We start from the raw sequence: 21262 nt of genomic DNA on the forward strand, positions 1-21262 counted from the left end.
GAGGGGGCAGCCACAGTTTCTCTGGGCAACCTGTGCCAGGGCCTCACCACCCTCACAGGGAAGAATTTCTTCCTTAGATATGATCTAAATCTCCCCTCTTTCAATTACTTTACAACCATCACCCCTCATCCTATCCCCCCCCCCCCCACCCTGATCAAGAGTCCCTCCCCCCTTTCCTGTAGCCCCTTTAAGCCCTGGGAGGCCGCTCTAAGGTCTCCCCTGAGCTTTCTCTTCTCCAGATGAACAACCCCAGTGTAGGATCTTCTCCTGCAGTGGGCAGTTCTTCATTCTCCCAGGCCCTGCCCTGTGGAGTACCTCAGCCTTCTCCATATCCCAGGTAACCACATCTCCTGTTTCATTCCAGAGAGAGCCCACATTTTCCCTAGTCTTCCTTTTATCACCAACGTACCTATAGAAGCTTTTCTTGTTGCCCTTGATGTCCCTGGCCAGATTTAATTCTCTCAGGGCTTTGGCCTTCCTAACTTGATCCCTGGCTGCTTGGGCAGTTTCTCTGTATTCCTCCCAGGCTCCCTGCCCTTGCTTACATCCTCTGTAGGCTTCCTTTTTGTGTTTGAGCTTGTCCAGGAGCTCCTTGTTCATCCATGCAGGCCTCCTGCCATTCTTACCTGACTTCCTCTCTGTCAGGATGCATCACTCCTGAGCTTGGAGGAGATGATCTTTGAGTATTAACCAGCTTTCTTGGGCCCCTTTTCCCTCCAGGGCTTTATCCCATGCTACTCTGCCAAGCAGTTCCCTAAGAGGCTAAAGGCTGCTCTCCTGAGTCCAGGGCAGCGAGCTTGCTGTGCTCCCTCCTCACTGCCCTGAGGATCTTGAACTCCACCATTTCATGGTCACTGCAGCCAAGGCTGCCCTTGAGCTTCACACTCCCTACCAGCCCCTCCTTGTTGGTGAGAACAAGATCCAGCATGGCACCTCTCCTCGTTGGCTCCTCTATCCCTTGGAGAAGGAAGTTCTCATCCAGGCATTCCAGGAACCTCTGGGATTGCTTATGCGCTGTTGTGTTGTCCCCCCAACAGATACCAGGGTGGTTCAAGTCCCCCATGAGGACCAGGGCTTGTGAACGTGAGGCTGCTCCTATCTGTCTAGAGAGGGCCTCATCCACTCGGTCTTGCTGGTGGGGTGGCCTGTGACAGACCCCCACTATAATATGGGATGGATTGCAGTTCCTCTTCCCTGGCAACTCTAGTTTAAAGCCCTCTTCACCAGCTTGGCAAGCTTATGGCCAAAGATGCTCTTCCCCTCCTCTGACAGATGGGCCCCATCAGCCCCCAGTAGACCAGGCTTCTCAAAGTGAGTCCCATGGCCTAAGTCGCTGAACCCCTGTCTGTGGCACCAGTCCCATAACTGACTGTTGATTTGCCAGATTCAAATGGTCTTTTCAAACCCTTTCCCTTTGACCAGGAGGAGTGACTAAAAAACTACCTGCCCTCCAGAGTCTCTTACTGCCCTCCCAGGGCTCCGTAGTCCTTGATACTCCTCAGGCTGCTCCTGGCTGTATCATTGGTGCCTTCATGAAAGAACAGCAGTGGATAATGGACTGTACGGGGCTCAGCAGTCTCTCGGTGACATCCCTGGCACGAGCCCCCTGTAAGCAGCACACCTCTCTAGAGTTAGTCAGCAGCTGGGACACCTTCCACTAGCCCAGGTTGCCCAAAGCCCCATCCTACCTGGCCTTGAACCTTTCCAAGGAGGGGGCAGCCACAGCTTCTCTGGTGCGTCAGGTCAGCAGGTGGGTGCCTCCATACCCCTCAGAAGAGAGTGACCTACCACTATAACCTGTCACCTTTTCTTAGCTCTTCCATGGAGAGCGGATCGGACTGTCCTACTCAGCTCCAGCATCTCTCCTGTCTTTCCTCTTCAGTCTGCAGAGCGGTGAAGCGGTTCTGCAAGGGCACCTCAGGCTCTGGGAGAAGCCTCTTTCTCCTGCAGGTCCTCGCCATTGTAAGCTTCTATTCTTCTGCATTATTGGCCCCGCTCCCTTCTGTGTGTGCCAGTGGGGGAGGTTTTGGCAGTTTGGCCGTGGGCTGTGGGTCCGCTGCAGGCTGTGCTTGGAACCAGCTATCGTCTAACTCCTCCGCAGCCTCCCTGATGCTACGCAGCGCTCTCACTGCCTGCTGCAGGAGGTCCTCCACCTGGGCACACCTCTTGCAGGCAGATCTGCTGCCCGTCTCTGCCCCAGGAGAAGGGTCTGGGCACTTCCCACAGCCTGAGGTCTGCACCGCAGCCTCTCCCTTCAGCAGCTCCATCTGAGTGGAGACATCGACCAGTGCTGGGGCAGATGGTGCGGAGCCCCCAGCCGGAGCTGCAGCCTTTGCTCTCAGGCGAGGACCAGCCATCCTGCCCTGAGGGTCAGGAGGGATGAGTGCCCTTGACCCGTGCGGGTGGTCACAGCACTGTGCCCCGCTGCTGGGTATGTGAACTTCCAGCCTCTCTGCTTGGCCAGTGGAATGCCCCTGCATTCATCATAAACCATGACCTTGCTTTAGGTGAGGAATCCAGCCTGTCCTCTTTTTTTTTTTTTTTTTTCCCTAAAAAATAAAGTGCTCTCCAGTTGGTTTAGGACTATTTTCTGGATTATTCATTGGTGATTTACTATCAACGCAGAGAGGCAACTGCTCACATTTTTAATCCATCTACCTTCCAGGCACGGAACAGAGATATTGCAGTGGTGACCACACATATTTATAATACGCATCTAGTTTGGGGTGAATTCATCTGTTATTCATTACTTATCTGTGTGTTTATCTGTTATTTATTGTGACCCAGCTACAAGAATTATCTTTAGGAAGCAAAGCCAGCTGAATCTGGCATGTTTGTTTGCAAACTGTATCATTTTTTAACCAATGGACAAGCTAAACAAATATTATTGCGTTTATGTTACCATTTAAAGTAGATAATCCCTTTGCTCTTTGGCACCACATAGTGGGTATTATTTTATTTAAAATGTAGTACTGCTGTTGAGAGGGGCTCATAAAAACAAGGCAGACCTTTCCCTTTTAATTATCTCAGAATCTCATGACTGTAAGCCTTCAGATTATACCCGGCTGGGTGCAGAAGAGTTGTGGATGTATTTTCTGACTGAATCCCAGGTACCAACATCACTTCTCCACACCCCTGCCTCTCCCCACCACCAACCTTCCTCTGAACAAAAAATACTCCATTTTGAAGCTGATTTTTGCAGATGACACCACGAGATACTTTCCAGATGGGCTGAGGACATGCCTGGGCATGGGGGTTCCTGCAGAAATCCTCCTTTGGACTTCAGTTCCCCAAATCCCTTTTGCAAAAAGCCTTTGCAATGCTGACCTCTGCAGGCAGATACTGCGTAAAGCCAGCTGGCTCCAGGCAGCAATAACCTAAATAATGCATAAACCAGGTATTTCACGCATTGTTGCTGGCTGTGGATAGCAATAGCCTTTTAATAATGCATAAATATGGGCCATTTCTCTGTTGGTTAGCAGAGAGCATTTCAGTGAGGGAAATACTGGGAAATCCTCATCTGCTTGGAAGGGTCTCATCCGCTAACTCATGTATAGATTTTGTAAATAATTTGCTGTGGTTGGACAAAGCACTTAGAAATCAGGGAAGGAAGGATGTGAATGAAAAGCTGGCATTTCATGCCATAAAGTCATTGATGTTATAAATTGGGAGTCAAAGGCCCTACCTGGGCTTCCCTGGGGGGAGGCAGGGGGAAAGAGCCAGAAACTACGTGCACCATCCCCCTTAACCTGCAGCTTTGTCCCTGAGACCCCACCTCTAATTAAGCTCTAATTAACAGCATGCTGAGGCCCAGGAGTGCCCCCAGCCACATAGTGGGAGCAGGGTTATGTGTGCTGGGTTTCTGGGGGGCTGGAGATGGGAGTCCTTTCGGCCCAGACCCGGTACCTGGCCCCTGGCCCAGTTGCCTCCTCAGGTCCTGGCCTCAGAGCCCCCCCAGGTGCTGGAGCTCCCCCAGCTGCAGCCTCCCCCCAGCCCCAGAGGGTCTGGAGCCCTCCCTGCCCTGGCAGCCCCTCAGCCATCACCCTGGGGCCTCCCCCAGCCCCACGGTCCCTCCAGCCACCTCTCCTCAGCCATGCTGCCCGGCCCCAGAGCCCCAAACCTCCCTTGGCCGCGACCTCCTCTCAGCCCCAGAGCCCCCTCAGACACAGCCTTGCCCCCAGCCCAGGAAGGCCTGGCATGGCCTGGCATGGCCTACGGGACAGGCCATGGTCCTCAGCCCCGGTCCTGGTGTCTTCGAAGCCTCCCGTGAGAGCAGATGATCTGGGACAGGCCAGGTCTGCTCCTCCTCGGGGCTGCCACCCACCCCCCGGGGCCTGAACGGTTCCCTGTGGAAAAGAGGGGAGATCACAGAATCCCAGAATCATTGGGGTTGGAAAAGCCCTTGAAGCTCCTCCAGTCCCACCATGAACCTCACCCTGACCGTTCCCAACTCCACCAGATCCCTCAGCGCTGGCTCAACCCGACTCTTCAACCCCTCCAGGGATGGGGACTCCCCCCCTGCCCTGGGCAGCCCATTCCAACGCCCAACAGCCCCTTCTGCAAAGAAATCCTTCCTAAGAGCCAGTCTGACCCTGCCCTGGCGCAGCTTGAGGCCATTCCCTCTTGGCCTGCCGCTGGGTCCTTGGCTCAAGAGACTCCTCCCCCCTCTCTGCACCCTCCTTTCAGGGAGTTGCAGAGGGCCATGAGGTCTCCCCTCAGCCTCCTCTTCTCCACACTAAACCCCCCCAGTTCCCTCAGCCGCTCCCCATCAGACCTGTGCTCCAGACCCTGCACCAGCTCCGTTGCCCTTCTCTGGACACGCTCGAGTCATTCAAGGGCCTTTTTGGAGTGAGGGGCCCAAAACTGAACCCACTCATCGAGGGGCGGCCTCACCAGTGCCGAGCACAGGGGTCAGATCCCTTCCCTGTCCCTGCTGGCCACGCTAGTGCTGATACAAGCCAGGATGCCATTGGCCTTCTTGGCCACCTGGGCACACTGCTGGCTCCTGTTCAACCAGCTGGCAATCAACCCCCCAGGTCCAGCCACTCCTCCCCAAGCCTGTAGCACTGCTGGGGGTAGATGGTGGCCATGAAACAAAGCAGGCAGTGGCCGGTTTGGCTGGGGAGGACTTTAATGTGCCCACTGCCCAGGGTTTCCGAGTGTGGGGAAGCGTCGTGGGGCAGCAGACAGGCGTCCTTCGCTGTGGGGTCTGCGAGGGGTATGCCAGCAGCTAGCGGGAGCTGCGGGGAACCTTCCCCTGTGCCCTGGATCAGCCAGGCTCCGGAAGCGTCCCTGATGGTTGCTCAGACCCCGAAGGTGGCCAAGGAAGAGACATCAGAGGGACCCAGAGCCCCATGGCACATGGAGATGTGTGCCCCGCACCTGGAAAGGAAGCTCAGACCCTGAAGGACACTGAGGAAGAGACGTTGGAGGGACCCAGAGCCCTGCAAGACATCAGAGGGACCCAGAGTCCTGCAGTGCTTGGGCACAAGCTTGATGGGAGCTCCTGGGGTGCAGGGCACACCGTTGCACCCTGCAGACCCCCATCCTAGAGCTTGAGTGCCGTGACACGGGGGATGTGGAAGGGACAGGTCTCCTCTGAACCTGTAGAGCTGCAGAAGAAGGAAAAAACATTGGGGGGTTGTGGAAGAGCCCCCATCTCCCCTCCCTGCATCCTCCCACCCCAGCAGTCCACCTGCCCACCCCGTGCCCGCCGCTTACATGAGCCGGTTGCGGATGGGGCGGAAGTGTTTGGTGAGCCTGACGGCAAAGATGATGTTGGGGATAAGGAAAAAGGTGCAGCATCCCAGACTGAACCAGAAAGCATTCTGCAAGGAGAGAGCACGAGAATCCCCACTGAGCTGCGTGGGGAGAGGCAGCCCCCAGGCTCTGGAGGGGCTTGGGGAGCCTTGCGGTGGCTGGTCCTGCTGGTGTGGGGGTGTCAGGGCTGCTCTTGGCCCTGAATTCATGCTGCGTGATGGTGGGATGCTGCACCAGGAAGGTCCCCCCCAGACCCCTGCGCAGGGACAGGGATGGGATCCATACCCAGGGGTCAGCGATGCGGTCGCACAGGATCACCCGCCCATTGTCCAGGGCCGTGGCGAGCGGCTGGCACGAAGCCACGTCCTCCCTCAGCTGGAACAAGAAGTGGAGACAAGGCATAAACCCACTCCTGGCTTCGGGGGATGCATCTTGCTGCCTCGGCTCAGTGAGGGGCTTGCACCCAGCATCCATGAGGGCTCCCGGCCCCAAAGAATCCCACAAAGACGAGCACCTACCGTCTGCCCGACCCAGTTCAGGTACTGCGCGAAGTACCGCAGCTCCTTCCTCGTGAAGCAGCCGATCTCCTGGGCAGAGGGAAGGCAGCATGGAGGGCAGGTGCCGCGCTTCCCAGCACAGCTCCAGCCCCACTCCAACCAGCTCTGGGCTAATGCTGGGCTTGGAAATGAGGGATGAAGGCTTCAGGTGCCCCTTGCCCTCTTGCAGCGCTCTGTTCTCTCTCTTGCTGGTTGTGGGGAAATTTGTAGCCCCCTTGGCTCACCTGCCGGAGTATCTGCTGGGCTTGCACAGGTAGCCGGGCTTCCACCGAGGCTGTGGTGGCCAGTGTTGTCTTCACCCGCTCCTGGGGAATGATGGGAAGGGCAGAGCATCCTTAGAGCCCCAAGCAGCAGGATGGGTGCCCCAGGGATGTTGGGAGCATGGCGTGCAGCGCCGTGCACATGCCAAGCTTTGAATTGGGTCTGATTGCTGGAGGGCAGGGAAAGGAGGACCTGCCCCGAGCAGAGAAACCGCCTTGCAGGGAGCAGGTGAGATTAAACACCATGGGACAGCTCTGCTGGGGACGCTGAAATGCTGTGAGTGCTGCAGGGGGATTTCTAATTTACAGCAGCAAATCTAAATACTAAAGGAGACCGGTCCTCCCTGTGTGGCATTTTTCTGGGCTCTCCCATCACCCTGTAACTGGATTTTTGGGGCACTGGCAGGCAGGACCCATAGCACACCACATATTTTTCAGAGCTGGAAGAAACTGCACAAATACCTGGAGGTGCGGCGCCAAGCGGGAGAGGAACTGGACGCTTTCCCCCAGCTTTGCCTGCAGGACAGGGAGATGAGAAGGGTGCAAAAGCCCTGTTGCCCCTTTCACAGGGCCACCTGGGCAAACACCAGCAGCACCACGAGCCACCAGCCCGGCACGGACTCACCACCAAAGCCTCCTGCGATTGCACTGTGGAATTTTGCATCTGCCACAGGGCCCGGGCCTCGGCGGCCAGCCGCTCTGCCACTGTGCTGTTCCTCTGTGGGGGGACAGTGGGGTGAGGACATTCCCACGGGCACACAGCAGCCCCCACCACCTGTCCTGCTGCTCACCTGCATTTTCTGCAGCGCCTCGAGGCTTCTCGCCAAGCCAGAGAGGCTGGTCTGCACCACGGGGTTTTTCATCTGGGGGAAGATGGAGTTGGTGGTTGACCAAAACCAGCCCTGGAAGCCGGCCCTGGAGTGGCTGGGCCACATCCTGCCCACCGCAGCGGGGACCAGCTCCCCACAAGCATCCCCTCACCTCCTCCTGGAAGCGCCTATAGTCCACCTCGTCCACGCCACTGCGGGCGAAGGTCTCCAGGTCCTGCCTGCCCTCATTGCGGAGGAGCCGCACGTCACCCAGGCGCGCCGTGAAGTCACCCAGGCGTTTTTGGAAATCAGCTGTGTACTGTGGGTGCAAGACACGGGGGATGCTGTGGGGCTGGGGCCAGGCACTGCTGTCCCAGTAACCCCAGTAAAGCTCATGCTTCCTCACACCGTTACCAGAAGCTCTGGCTGCAGCCAGCCCTCACCTTGGGGGTTTTTAGATGCTCATCCAGGTCGTAGGACCTCTTGAGCTGCAGCACCTCCCACAGCCCTGCACCACTCTTGCACTCCCTGGAAGGCAAAGGGACATGGGTGGCGTGACCCCAAATTATCCCTCTGATGTACAGGGGCAGAGACGGGCTCCCGCGGCACCCACCTGTACACGGCGCTGAGGTTGGAATCCCTCCTGAGGTTGAGCTGGCGGGTGAGGTTCATGGATGGAGGCAGGTTCCCAGGGGTGTCAATGAACTGTGCCAAAAGGAACAAAAAAGAGGGTCAGGATCAGGTGCAGGCATTCCCAACAATGATTTTGGGGGTGCTCTGCCCTCCTCGGGGGTGTTTGGAGAGAAAGCAGTGGACAGCCCCATGCAGGGCCCTGCCTGCATGTGCATGGCCACGGGATGAGCCCTGATCTCATTCCTGACCCCTCTCTCAGCCCCATCACAACATGCCACTGGCCCCGAGCACCCCAGGGGTCCCCAGGGTCAGGACAGAGGTCCTGCAGGTACGAGCATCGTTGCCTTGAGTGAATTCATAGAATCACAGGATGGTTTGGGTTGGAAGGGACCTTACAGACCATCTAGTTCCAACCCCCCACCATGGGCAGGGACACCTTCCACTAGCCCAGGTTGCCCAAAGCCCCGTCCAACCTGGCCCTGAACCCTTCCAGGGAGGGGGCAGCCACAGCTTCTCTGGGCAACCTGTGCCAGGGCCTCCCCACCCTCACAGGGAAGAATTTCTTCCTTAGATCTCATCTAAATCTCCCCTCTTCCAGTTTAAACCCGTTACCCCTCATCCTATCCCTACCCCCCTGATCAAGAGTCCCTCCCCCCTTTTCTGTAGCCCCTTTAAGCCCCGGGAGGCCGCTCTAAGCTCTCCCTGGAGCCTTCTCTTCTCCAGCTGAACCCCCCCAACTCTCTCAGCCTGTCCTCACAGGGGGGTGCTCCAGCCCCCCGAGCATCTCCGTGGCCTCCTCTGGCCCCGCTCGAGCAGGTCCGTGTCCTTCTGATGTTGGTGCCCCCAGAGCTGGACCCAGCACTGCAGGGGCATCTCACGAGTGGAGCAGAGGAGAAGAATTAACAGTGCAAGGACAATTCACTGCTGATGATGCAAATCTAAGGACCTCATCCTAAACTTAATCTTCTGGTACAGGATGGGGCCTTTCTGGATGGGCTTAGGGGGAGGACACAAGGCATTTGGACACATGGTGCATGCAAGCAGAGATTTATGGGGCAATGGGTGGATGCATGGCCACCCACCTTATAAATCTCCTGATTGACCCAATTCCTGCAAACCAGTGTCTGGATGTTGCCCCCAACCAGGAAGGTGGCGAAAACCAAGAGGATGAGGAGCCATGAGAACAGGAAAGCCAGGCCCACACCGCTGAAAGAGAGAGAGGAGGTGTCAGTGGTGGCTTTGCAGACCCGAGCGGGCAGAAAGGCTTGTGGGGACCTGCCTGGCCGGCTGCAGCCCCGCGGCTCCCTCCTGCGCCCGGGCACGCCGGCCTGCCTGGGAAGGGCCTGTGGGAGTGGGGTGTGCCAGGCAGCGGGGCCAGGGTGAAGGAGCTGCCAGCTCCCAGGGAGGAGCAGCTTCTCCCAAACCCGCCGGCGCAGGCGGCGGCTTCAAAAGCCTTTCCGTTCAGCTGGCTCCCGGTCCCTCCCTTGCCTTTGCCCCTCTGTTTTTTGGGGGGTGGGGTATGGCAACAGCCCCCCCAGCACCCGGAGAGATGCTTACACCAGGAGAAACTTGGCGCCAGCTTCTCCTCGGCGCTCATAGTCGCTCGGGTCTTCCCGCTTGGAGAGCCCATACGCCCCCAGGGCCATCCCTGTTACGTTGCAGGTGAGGATGAGGAGGATGATGGAGCACAGCACGGTGCCCGCAATCCACCTGGAGGAAAGAGCAGCAGGGCACAGCCTCGAGATATGGGGCCGATACACCAGCTGGGGCTCGGGGTGGGGGCTCAGCACCCATCTCTGCCACACTCCCTGCACCCCTTCATGCTCCCCGGCGTCACCTGTAGTGCTCGAAGCGCTCCACCTCCCGGAGGTACGGCTGGCTCCTGTCCTCCGCCTTCACCAGGGCTTCGCTGACGGGCTGGGTGTAGTCGGGGAGGGGGAAGCTGTCGGCGATGGACTGCACCTTCTCTGTCATGCGGGCCATCTCGTCCCGCAGATCTGCGGGGTCAAGGCCATGCTGGAGGGGTGGATGGTCCCCGTGTCCCACCCTATGTCCCCAAACTCCACCATCCCACGGAGGGTGTCCCCGCTCGGTCCGGCCATCCCACTCACCCTGGATGACCTGCGCCATCCTCTCCACGGCCAGCTCCGGGATGGAGTTGAAGGTGCCATTGCCCTGCGAGGAAAGAGGGGGTGCTGAGCAGCTTGGCTGGGGCTGCCCACAGGCTCCAGACCCCCCACACTGCGCCCTGACCCCCCCAACCTGACGAATCATCTCTGCAAAGTCACTTCGGGGCAGACCGGCCAGCGCCTTCAACACCTTCTCCACCGACGGCACCTTGGAGTGAAAGAAGCAACATGTGAGCCTCAGGGCTGCCGGAGGAGGGGGGCTGGTGGTGATGGGGGGGTACCAGCACCCCGTCCCACCTTGCTGTAGTCGGCGCCCAGCTCCAGGCTCTGTGCCCTGCCCAGGACGCTGGCGCAGGAGGTGCAGCGCGGGTCGTCCAGCAGCGCGACCACGCGCCGACGCCGTTCCCGCAGCGCCGGCTCCAGCTCAGCCCGCGCCGCCGCCAGCGCCCGCACCGTCTTGTCGAGAATCTGTAAATGGTGCAGCGAGGTCTGTAGGTCTTAAAGAGAAAGCCCAGGGCTAGTTCATGCTGCTCCGCTTGGCCACCCCAGCTCTAGGGCGAGGCTTCAATACCGGCCCTGGGGAGAGCCGTGCTCGGCCGTACCTCCAGCCCTGTCCTGCAGGTCTGCCAGCGCCGCGTAGGTCATCGCCTTCAGCTGCTCGTGGATGGAGAGTCCCACGCTCCGGCTGAGCCCTGCAAGGCATCGGGCACCCTGTCAGCATCGCATCCTGGTGGGAAGCTCAGGACAGTGCCCGCCAGTGCCCGGCGCAGCGCTTACCACCCAGGTCGGAGATTATCTGCTGTCGGGGCACCTCGAACTGGTCTACCACCATCTGCACCCCCTGCCAGGGAGAGAGGAGCCAGTCAGCCGGGGGCAGCAGCCACCAGGAGGGGAGGAAGCCCCACGTTGCCATTCAAAATACATTTTTAATGCAGCCACGCCACCTCTTCTCGCCTCCCAAACTATTCTGTAAGGGAAACACTGCCATCCTTGGGCTGCACCCCACAGCAGGGGGGAGGCCGCTCGGGAACCCACCTGGGGGACATTGGTGATGTGCTGCCGCAGCGTGCGCAGGGTGGCCGGCACAGCCCCCAGCCCTGGCTCCATCTGCCCCTTCACCCGCTGGCTGGTGACGAAGGCGCAGATGACACTGATCCTGCCGGGGACAAGGAGGCAGTGACGGGGCTGCCCGGCAGAGACTCCAGACCCCATAGGACACAGTTCCCCCCAACCCGGGGTGAGGGGGCTGGTTCGTGGGGTGCTTTGGGGGACTCACAGGATGACGAGGGAGGTGAGGGAGAGGCAGGCCAGCAGGCAGTGGCGGCGGCAGCCCAGCGAGCGCCGGTGGGCACGCAGGCGGCCCCCGCACTGCCGGCGGCTCCGGCAGTAGCAGAAGCACATCCCGGCCACTGGCACAGCCACGGTGAAGAGCAGAGCCACCGCGGCACAGACGACATAGCCCAGCTCATACTGCACCACCTGTGTGACAGGAGACCCCAGTCGGCACCAATGCACCCAGCTTGGGGTGCCCTGTCTTGGGTGGGTGTCGTCCCCGTGGGATCCCCCCACCCCACGTCCCGGCTCACCTGCAATGTCCGCACTGAGCCGGGGTCATTCAGGGCTGCCCTGAGCAGCTCTGCAAAAGAAACCACGGCACCAGTAAAAAAAGTCCCACCCAATGCACCCCCAGCCCTCCCCAGGCAGCCGGGCCACGACAGAGGCAGCATCCCTCTCCGAGAAGTGGCTCAGACCCCTGGAGCAGCTCCGGACACGGGGATTGCAGCCAGCTCCAGGTATCACAAAACCCTGGGAGTCCCGGCGCCCATGGCAATGGGGTGCCAGCTCCCCAACTCGGGGCTCACCTGTGGGCAGGGGGTTTTGCTGGATGAGGTCCAGGCAGTGCCGAACGAGGCCATAGAGGGGATCGAGCGAGCTGGGTACCCGGTGCAGCGCCGGCACCCGAATCTCGGCGTGCGTGTCGGTGAAGCGGAGGACTCCGCTGGGGCTGGTGAGGTGGCATTGCTGGGTGCCAGCAGGACACAGCAGTGCCCAAGCCAGCAGCAACCCAGCTGCCCGCATGGCTTCGGCGGCGAGGAGAGAGCCGGGGGGCTCCGTCAGCCTGCGAGCAGGCGGAGGATCATGCCCGGCCCAGGATGGATCTCTCTCCGGCTCGGCTCGCTGCTCCGGGAAACCTGCCTGACGGGTCGGCCGCCGCGCAAAGCCCAGACGCTGCCGTGGCTTGTTCCCCCGACGGGCTCCCCGGGGCAGCTGGGCTTGGCGGGGCTGCGTGGAGGCGTCTCCCAAACCATCCCAGGCCTGTTTCGCAACCCCCGGCATCCCTGAGTCACTGCTGCGGGATCCCCACAGTCAAGGCCATTCCCAAAACGGGTGGCAAAGCCACCCCCGAGCTCTGGGGAGAGGGTCTGGTGGTGGTGAACCCCCTGTCCTCAGGCTGGAGGGTGCTCGTCCCCACCACAGCCACCGTGGAAGGAGGGATCTGGGATTTGGGCATCACTTGGGGGGTGGAAAAGCCCTTGCGGGTGGATCCACGCCTGCAGCCGGGGTCCCCACAGGGCAGGATCGCACTTTGCAAAAGCGTCCGGAGACTCGGGGTAGCAATGGGCTGGGAAGGAGAAAGGAAACCAGGGGGGACACATGGAGAGGGACGACAAGCCCCGGCTAGCGATGCCTGCTTGCCAGCCAGGTGTGAGATGAGTTTTCCAAGCTCAGCCGGTCCCTGCCTCACACCCTGAGGCAGCCACAACTCCTTCCCAGGGCCGGATCCTGCTTGCCAGCATGGGCAAAGCGCTAATTACAGGGTTGACTGGAAATGAGGGAGGTTCAATCTGATTTCCCTGGCGTGGGGGGAACAGCCCCCGTGTGCCTAAATGGCTGCGGGGCACCCCAAGAGCTGGGACCCCTCCTCGGCCGGGCGAGTCGAGCCGGCCCTTCCCTGCCACCGGCTGCCGACGCCTCCGTCCTCCCGGCGTTGATGCTAATCCTTGTGGTTTTCCTCCCTGTGGAAAAGGGGCTTTTCTCCCAGCTGGAGATGCTGGCAGCTTCTTTCCAGGCTGGGCACAGGGTGCTGCTCCCCACCACCCTCTCGGGAATGAGATGCCGCGGACTGGAAAATCCTGCCCTGGCTTGGCTGAGTCCCCATCCTGGGACAAAACTCCCAGGGCCAGGAAAGCGTGGAGTGTGGAGAATGATTATATGCACAGTACATATTTTTTTATATATATATATGTATATGTATCTGCGCATGGCAAAGGCACCCCGACTGCCTGCACTGGCACTGGGGTGGTGATGGTGATAGCGGTGATGATTTCCCATCCCCATGATGGTTTCTCATGCCAACGATTTCCCATCCCAACGATGATTTTGGGGCGGGGAGGTGATTTTTGTGAACAAAGGGAAGGGATGGGGCTGGCACTGGTGACCCTGCAACGCTGACACACGCTTGCTGCCCTGTTCTGCCCCAATGTGGGGGGCGTTGGGGTACTTTTGGGGTTGTTTAGTCTGGGGAAGAGGAGGCTGAGGGGAGAGCTCATGGCCCTCTCCAACTACCTGAAAGGAGGGTGCAGAGAGGGGGGAGGAGTCTCTTGAGCCAAGGAACCAGCACCAGGACAAGAGGGAATGGCCTCAAGCTGCGCCAGGGCAGGGTCAGACTGGCTCTTAGGAAGGATTTCTTTGCAGAAGGGGCTGTTGGGCGTTGGAATGGGCTGCCCAGGGCAGGGGGGGAGTCCCCATCCCTGGAGGGGTTGAAGAGTCGGGTTGAGCCAGCGCTGAGGGATCTGGTGGAGTTGGGAACGGTCAGGGTGAGGTTCATGGTGGGGCTGGAGGAGCTTCAAGGGCTTTTCCAACCCAGATGATTCTGGGATTCTGTTTTTGTCCTCCCTTTTTCTGCCCCGAGAGGCTCCTCCCAGCTGCAGTTGAACTGTACCAGTACTGTGTGGCCGCCATGATGGAGAGACCATGAGGTGGCCCTTTGTGGGGGTCCCCAGGTGATGCTTGTGGGGGTTGCTCCTGGTGGGGTGGGGGATGCTGGTACTGCAGGTGATGGTGCTGGGGATGGGTTAGGGGATGCTGGTACTGGGAGTGCCAGCACCAGCACGGGGTGGGAATGGCCCTGCTGAGGATGCTGGTACCAAGTCCGGGATGCTGGTGCAGGGTGGGGATGTCAGTCCTGGGGTAAAACAGGGTGCGGGTGCTGGGCCAGTGATGCTCATACTGGTACTGGGAAGGTGACTGGTAGTGGGACAGTGATGTTGGTGCTGGGCCGGTGATGCTTGTACTGGTACTGGGACAGTGATGCTCATACTGGTACTGGAAGGTGACTGGTACTGGGAAGGGGACTGGTACTGGGATGGTGATGCTGGTGCTGGGCCAGTGGTGCTCATACTGGTACTGGGAAGGTGACTGGTAGTGGGACAGTGATGTTGGTGCTGGGCTAGTGATGCTCGTACTGGTACTGGGCCGGTGATGCTCATACTGGTACTGGGCAGGGGACTGGTACTGGGGAGGGGACTGGAACTGGGAAGTGGACTGGTATTGGGAAGGGGACTGGTACTGGGTCGGTGATGCTTGTACTGGTACTGGGGAGGGGACTGGTATGGGCAGGGGACTGGTCCCGGGCCGGTGATGGCGGGGCCGGTTCCGGGGCTGTTGTTCCCACTCATCACCGCTAGGGGGCGCCACAGCGCCACACGCTACCGGGCACGGGGCGTGGCCTCGCGGAAGGAGGCGTGGCCTCACGGGAGGGGGCGTGGCCGCAGCCCGGTGTCGCTGGCGCGGACGGCGGCCGCGCGGGGTCACGACAGCGGAAGCGGAAGTGACGTTTGTGCCGCCGGGTGCTGGCGCCGTCGCCATCATGGTGGGCAGGAAGGCGTCCCGCGTACCGGAGCGGTGAGTGTGTTTCTCCCGGCTTCTTCCCCACGCAGATCTGGAGCTTCCTCCCGGTCCGGCACTTCCCGGGGGGTGCTCCGGGGCGCTGTGGGGGCGCGCGGCCCGGTGCTGCCGGGAGTTCCGCGGCCCGGCCGGGCCCTGGCAGCGGCGGTTCTGCGTGGCGCATCGCGTGTAACGCACCATAGCCCCCGGGCAGCGGGGAGCCGTAACTTAAAGCTCGGGGGGCGTCGCGGGTTGGGGGGTGTGAGGGTCCCCGGACCGAGGGAAGCACGGGGCCGGATCCCCGGGTCAGCGGTTTAACGCCTCCGTGCGGCGGGGTCTAGGTGGACCGACTACGTCCCGCTGGGCAGGAGGATGCCGGGCACCCGCTTCATCGCCTTCAAGGTTCCCCTGAAGAAGGTAAGTGCCCGCCGACGCTGTGGGCCCGTTTGGGGTGGAAAGTGGCTGTGGGAAAGCATCACTTTGCAAAGGATCAGTGAGTGAGTTCCTTCCAAAAAATGAGAAGGTGTCAGTAGGTCATTTTGTTGTTTATTTTTGGTAAGTGGGTTATAACTCGGGGGAGAGAGAAGCACAGTGTGATTGTTGCTGTTTGTACAGTCAGAGCATGTGATGGGACAGTGGCCTTCACACCATGGAGGTGGCCAGGGATGGCTTCTGGGGGTCCTTGGCACCTTTCTCGGTGCCGGCAGCACCGCCCAGGTATCCTGGATACAAGGAGGTCTGTCCAGGCCAGCCCTGCTAGGACAGGAGGGACACTGTGGGCAGCCCCCCCAGCACTGCCAGGTGCCCGGAGGCTGTGCAGCCCGATGAACATGGTGCCAAAGCTGAGTTTCGGGAGCAGAGTCTGTGAGGGGTTGGTGTGACAGTGCCACTGGTGCACAAGCTGCCCACCCGGCTGTACCTGGAGGCACACAACTGGGTGCTGGGGTGAGCTCCACTCTGGAGCGGTTTCAGCACAGCAGTTACACCTCAAACAGACACTTGTGGGTCACATCTGTGGGGGTTGCAGAGCTCATGATGGAGAGCAGTGCTGTTTGCTCACCTCCATTTGAGCTGCAAGCCTATTTTATAGTTTTCACCAAAGGAAAGGTTCAGTTCCTGGGCATGTTTGTCACACTGCACTGTTCTGCCACAGTATGAAGTCTTCAGGCACTGCTGGAAACCCTCAGCTGAACAGTCCCAAAACACTGACTGCCTGAGCGCATTCTGATTTGGCTCGGTGTAATTTGTGTGTCAGTCCACGTCTGCCTTTCCTTGTTGCCTGTGTCTAGTTTAAGGGATGACTTTTGGGAGGTTTTGGAGCATGAACTTCTTCCCGCCAGTCACAATGCACTTGAGTTTAATGTCTTCTCTTAAATATTACGTCTCCTCAGAGCTTTGATCAGAAGCTTCATCCAGAGGAGAGATTTTCCCCTTGTGACCTCATCAAGAAAATCAAAGAGCAGAAGGAAGAACTGGGGCTGATCATTGACCTGACATATACAACTCGCTACTACAGGCCAGAGGTTAGTCTCGGTTTTACTGTCAGGGAAATTAAGCTCTGTGTAAGCCTTGATTGCTGATCAAGTGACAGATGTTTCTTGCAAGTAGATAACTTTAAAGGGTGTGAGACCCTCACATCCTTTGGCAGAGGGGTGACGTGAAGCATTGCAGACCTGTCGGGATGGGGTCTTTGTCCTTGATTGAGTACAGGCCTGGGGTCTTCAACCCCTCATTGTGCAGATCCTCTTTGTACCAACCAGCATAAGTTTTGGGATACCCTTTAGACTCTACTGAGTCTAAAGCTTATTACAGCCAGCTTTGGCTTGTGGTATCAAATGTGTGGTAATTGCTTAGAAAGGTGTTCCAGGCTCTGCGTGTGCTTCATCTTCCCCAAGGAGGAAAGAGCAAAGGCATGAGAAATAAAAATGCCAATAGGCTGCTCTGGAATATTGGTACTATGTCAGGGGACTGAAGCAGAAGTTTTCTTGCCTAAAACTGTGTTGCTGCTCTTTTGGGCTTAGTTGAAAAGTTTGACTCATCTGGATTATGGTTCTCTAATTGATAAGAATCCTTGTGCTTTTTCTGGAAATTACTGACTTCCTTTCTTGTAGGAGCTCCCAGACACACTCTGTTACTCCAAGATCTTGACAATGGGACATGAAATACCAAACAGGCACACCATTTTTCAATTCAAATGCATTGTAAAAAAGTTTTTGAGAGACAACAAAGATAACGGTAAGTGTGGATTTCCCTTATGTTGCTGCTGTTGGGAAGGGTACTGCAGACTTGGAGACTAGTGATGTCTTAATGAACAGCGTGAATTTCTTTTCCTTCTCTTGGCATGTGAATGTCAAGGCAATAAGATCAGTTTGTTATGCTAAAGGAATTCATGGTGACTCTGATAATTTGGTGGTAAGTCAAACTTTAATTGAGTTTGAGACTCCATCTCTAGACTGGCTGTAAAAACTGATCGCATTTTGGTAGCGGTGTAAGCAGTGAGCTGTTAGTGCTCGGGAAATGTGAGATCCCATTTGTGGAGCTTTTAAATACATCTTCCCTGCAGTGAGCTGTGTGACCACACAGATGAGCTCACAGACTTAAACAAGTTAATGAGCTGAATCGGTGGTGCTAATTAGACATAAATACGGTGTTGTTGTTGCATGGTCATTTCTGTTGATTCACACTGGTGATGCTGTTGGAGGGTGAATGCAAATGGACTTGTTCTGGTGGGATTTTGGAGAAAGAGCACTTAAATATAACCTGATTGTCGTGTGTTGCAGATAAACTCATCGGAGTTCATTGCACGCATGGCTTGAACAGAACTGGCTACCTGGTTTGTAGGTGAGTTGTCCTTAGGAAACTGAGTTAAAATCCTTCTGAAGGGTTTAAGTGCTCTGCAGCCCCAACGATGACTTGTGCAGAGCATTGTCACCAGCTTCTTGTAACTCCAGGAGGAAATAGTGTTGCACCAGTGAAACAAGAGTCAAGTGATCTGCGTAATCCCAGACTTGCGAGGATTTAAAGCTTTTCAGCTTTGAGAAGGTTGTTGCTAGGGGATACTTCTTATCCCCAATTTCAGCAGACCAAATGCTGATACTCCATTCTAGCGTATAAATAGAAGCACTGAAAACTTCCCAGTTACTCTTTCTTCTTGAATTGTCACTAACCTGTCAGTGTTTCCATGGATAATTGTATAATTAGAGCTTTCTTGCTTATCTGTTTAGGTACCTGATTGATGTTGAAGGCATGGAGCCAAATACTGCAATAGAGTGTACGTATGTGTATGTTCTTGTTTGGATGCAAAATGTTTATCATGGGCTTGTGGTTTTAGATGGTCAAAAGATTTGGGGTACCTCCAGGGAGGTAACTCTTTTAGTTGTGTGTGTGTGTTTTCCTGTCACGTGGAATGGGAGTGGAGGAGGGGAGGTTGGGGGTTCTTTGAGGTAATTGGAAAGAAGAAATTAAGTTTATGGCCTGATTGTGGAGCTAATGAGGGTTGAGTGAATGTGGGGAGCACTAAGTGCAGATCAGATAGTGCTGTGCTGCGGCTCTGCCTGTGTGTCTGCCTTGTCAGGGGCTGTGGTGTGAAGGGCAGTACGCTGAGTGGAATCACCCTACGTGACCTGAGTGTGGAAGTACTGGTTGAAGGGGTTAAAATCCTTCTGAAGGGTTTTAAGTTCTCTGCAGCCCCCAAGGTGACTTGTACAGGGCGTTGTTGTAACTCAGACCTGTCTCTCTCCAGTGTTCAACAGGGCTCGAGGGCATCCTATAGAGAGAACCAACTATATCCAAGATCTTCGGAAGAGATCTGTAAAAAAGTAAGTCTTTTTGTGTGCATATGTGAGTGCACATGCACAGGAAGAGCTGCTGTCAAGCAACGGACTTTAAACGTGATGCTCCTAGGAAGGGAGGTAGAGTGGGCCAGTGGGTAAGGAGGAAGGTGGGCAGTTGGAAGACCTGGGTTTAAAGATCTCCGCAGGCCTGCTGCCCTTCCTTTTTTTGGGCAGCAGTGATGCAAAGGGGTGGGGGTTTTAAGTGTAAAAAAGCCATTGAGATCACTTGGTGAATGGTTTGTGGACACGTGGCAAGACACAGAATTCTTTTTCAGGAACTGTGGACTAAAGAATTTGAGCTCAGACCCCTTCAAAGAAAAAGCTGGTGCTACCCCAAACACTAAAAAGCAGATGGTCAAACATCACCCGCATCATTCGAACCAAGCCCCCTTAGCGGTGCCCAGGTAGGGTTTTGCTTTTTGCCTCTGTGCATGCTGTACAGGTGAGCAGATGGAACAAAAACAGCTCCTTTCTTAATTTTAAGAAACATAAACTTGGATTTTTACAAGCTGCAACTCACACAAGGGAGTGCCCATTGCCTTGCCAGTTCTGTAGTGGGGAAAAAAACCTCCCTGAAACTTGTCTAGAGCCCACATACCGGCATTGAAGTGTTCCTTGTGTCTATAGCAGCAAAGCTCTCTGCCTCTGAATAACATACTTGTGCTTGTAGATGGGGAATAACATAACTGACAGTGTTGGTGCTAGTTCCCAGCGGGGCTGAAATGTTCTCAAACTGGCTAAGAGGTTTCAGGGGCAGGAGGATTTTGAATCAGGTGCCAAGTGAGGCAGCTCTTCCTGAGAGTGAAGCGGTAACTCTTTCTGTTCCTAGGCTCCTCCCGTCTCAGCAGGGCTGGCAGGGGAACAGTGAATGCAGGTAAAGAGCTTCCTCTTGACCTGGAGCACACATCCTAGATGGGTGATGATCTCTGGCAGCTCCCAGCTATGGGGGAGCTCCAGAACCATCTCAGGAGTAGATGCGTGGTAGCCTGTGCCTGCTTCTGGCAGAGCAGTGGCTCGTTCAGCCTCTCTTCAGGGGCATACAGAATCACAGATTCATCAAGGTTGAAAAAGCCCTTGAAGCTCCTCCAGTCCAACCATGAACCTCACACTGACTGTTCCCAACTCCACCAGATCCCTCAGCGCTGGCTCAACCCGACTCTTCAACCCCTCCAGGGATGGGGACTCGCCCGCTGCCCTGGGCAGCCCATTCCAACACCCAACAGCCCCTTCTGCAAAGAAATCCTTCCTAAGAGCCAGTCTGACCCTGCCCTGGCGCAGCTTGAGGCCATTCCCTCTTGTCCTGGCGCTGGTTCCTTGGCTCAAGAGACTCATCCCCCCTCTCTGCACCCTCCTTTCAGGGAGTTGTAGAGGGCCAGGAGGTCTCCCCTCAGCCTCCTCTTCTCCAGACTAAACCCCCCCAGTTCCCTCAGCCGCTCCCCATCAGACCTGTGCTCCAGACCCTGCACCAGCTCCGTTGCCCTTCTCTGGACACGCTCGAGTCATTCAAGGGCGTTTTTGGAGTGAGGGGCCCAAAACTGAACCCACTCATCGAGGGGCGGCCTCACCAGTGCCGAGCACAGGGGTCAGATCCCTTCCCTGTCCCTGCTGGCCACGCTATTGCTGATACAAGCCAGGATGCCATTGGCCTTCTTGGCCACCCGGCCACACTGCTGGCTCCTGTTCAGCCAGCAAAACATTTCCTTTTGAAAACTTCCCTTACTCTAAGAATCAACATCTAGGAAATAAGCTGCTAGCTGGGCATTCTTCCTGGGTGTCACATTGTTGAGGCTGAAGCAGAAGGGACTGGGTAAAGCCAGAGGGGCCAAGGGGATTGATTCACTACCAGCCCTTTCAGGCTCCACATACAGAGAGACTGAACAGGGCTGTGATTCTCCTGGTACTGACTTCTGACTTTTCTTCCAGAAACTCTGGCAGCACCAAGAAGAACGGCAGGCGAGGCGCCAGGGCGCAGGCACACCACCAGGAGCTGACACGCAGGCACGGGGTGGCAGAGCAAAGGCAGCCGTGCAGTTTGGCAGCCAGGAACTGTCAGGTGGCGTTGCCCGCTAACGAGCGGCGCAATGGACTGTGCTTTCCTTCCCAGAGCACCCACCTCTGCGCACCCCAGGAAACACCAGCAGCCAGGAAACGCAGGCGCCGGCGTAGGAAACCTGTTGTGATGGCGTAGGGAACGTTGAACGCCACAACAGCCCGTCCGGGGCTGCGGAGCGCTGGGATGGGTCTGCTCCTGCTGTAACCTCCACGAGCGGTCAGGAACTGCAAATGCAGGTGTTCTTAATCTTAACACAACTCTTTCGGGATTGTTTGTTTGTTTGGGTTGTGTTGTTTTTTTTTTTAGTTTTTTTCTTCCCCACCCCTCTGGTACTTTTACAA

General features: G+C 57.1%; 2 protein-coding genes across 3 annotated transcripts; one reads left to right on the forward strand and one right to left on the reverse strand.

Moving 5' to 3' along the window:
• Positions 1–5548: 5548 nt before the first annotated feature.
• On the reverse strand, positions 5549–12615 carry LOC141916056 (prominin-2-like). Its single transcript, XM_074808135.1, is given in 24 exon segments — positions 5549–5612; positions 5722–5828; positions 6046–6135; positions 6279–6347; positions 6542–6622; positions 7040–7093; positions 7203–7295; positions 7369–7440; positions 7559–7705; positions 7830–7914; positions 8000–8091; positions 9102–9225; positions 9577–9729; positions 9857–10016; positions 10131–10194; positions 10282–10356; positions 10446–10645; positions 10751–10840; positions 10926–10989; positions 11184–11304; positions 11425–11627; positions 11735–11784; positions 12011–12314; positions 12317–12615. Coding segments are annotated over 24 exon segments (2703 nt in total). The 5' UTR covers positions 12458–12615.
• Positions 12616–14973: 2358 nt separating this feature from the next.
• On the forward strand, positions 14974–21178 carry DUSP11 (dual specificity phosphatase 11). Of its 2 annotated transcripts, XM_074808289.1 has the most exons (10): positions 14980–15053; positions 15377–15452; positions 16427–16558; positions 17147–17270; positions 17816–17876; positions 18260–18306; positions 18778–18853; positions 19144–19272; positions 19698–19742; positions 20792–21178. In XM_074808289.1, the coding sequence occupies exons 1-10, from the start codon at positions 15019–15021 to the stop codon at positions 21054–21056; spliced, it is 990 nt and encodes a 329-aa protein (XP_074664390.1). In that variant the 5' UTR covers positions 14980–15018; the 3' UTR covers positions 21057–21178. The 2 variants fall into 2 exon arrangements, with proteins under 2 accessions (XP_074664391.1, XP_074664390.1); XM_074808290.1 differs by lacking the exon at positions 19698–19742 and having other exon boundaries at positions 14974–15053.
• The last annotated feature ends 84 nt before the right edge of the window (positions 21179–21262 follow it).

This window comes from Strix aluco, chromosome 28, assembly GCF_031877795.1.
Source record: "Strix aluco isolate bStrAlu1 chromosome 28, bStrAlu1.hap1, whole genome shotgun sequence".
NCBI lineage: Eukaryota > Metazoa > Chordata > Aves > Strigiformes > Strigidae > Strix > Strix aluco.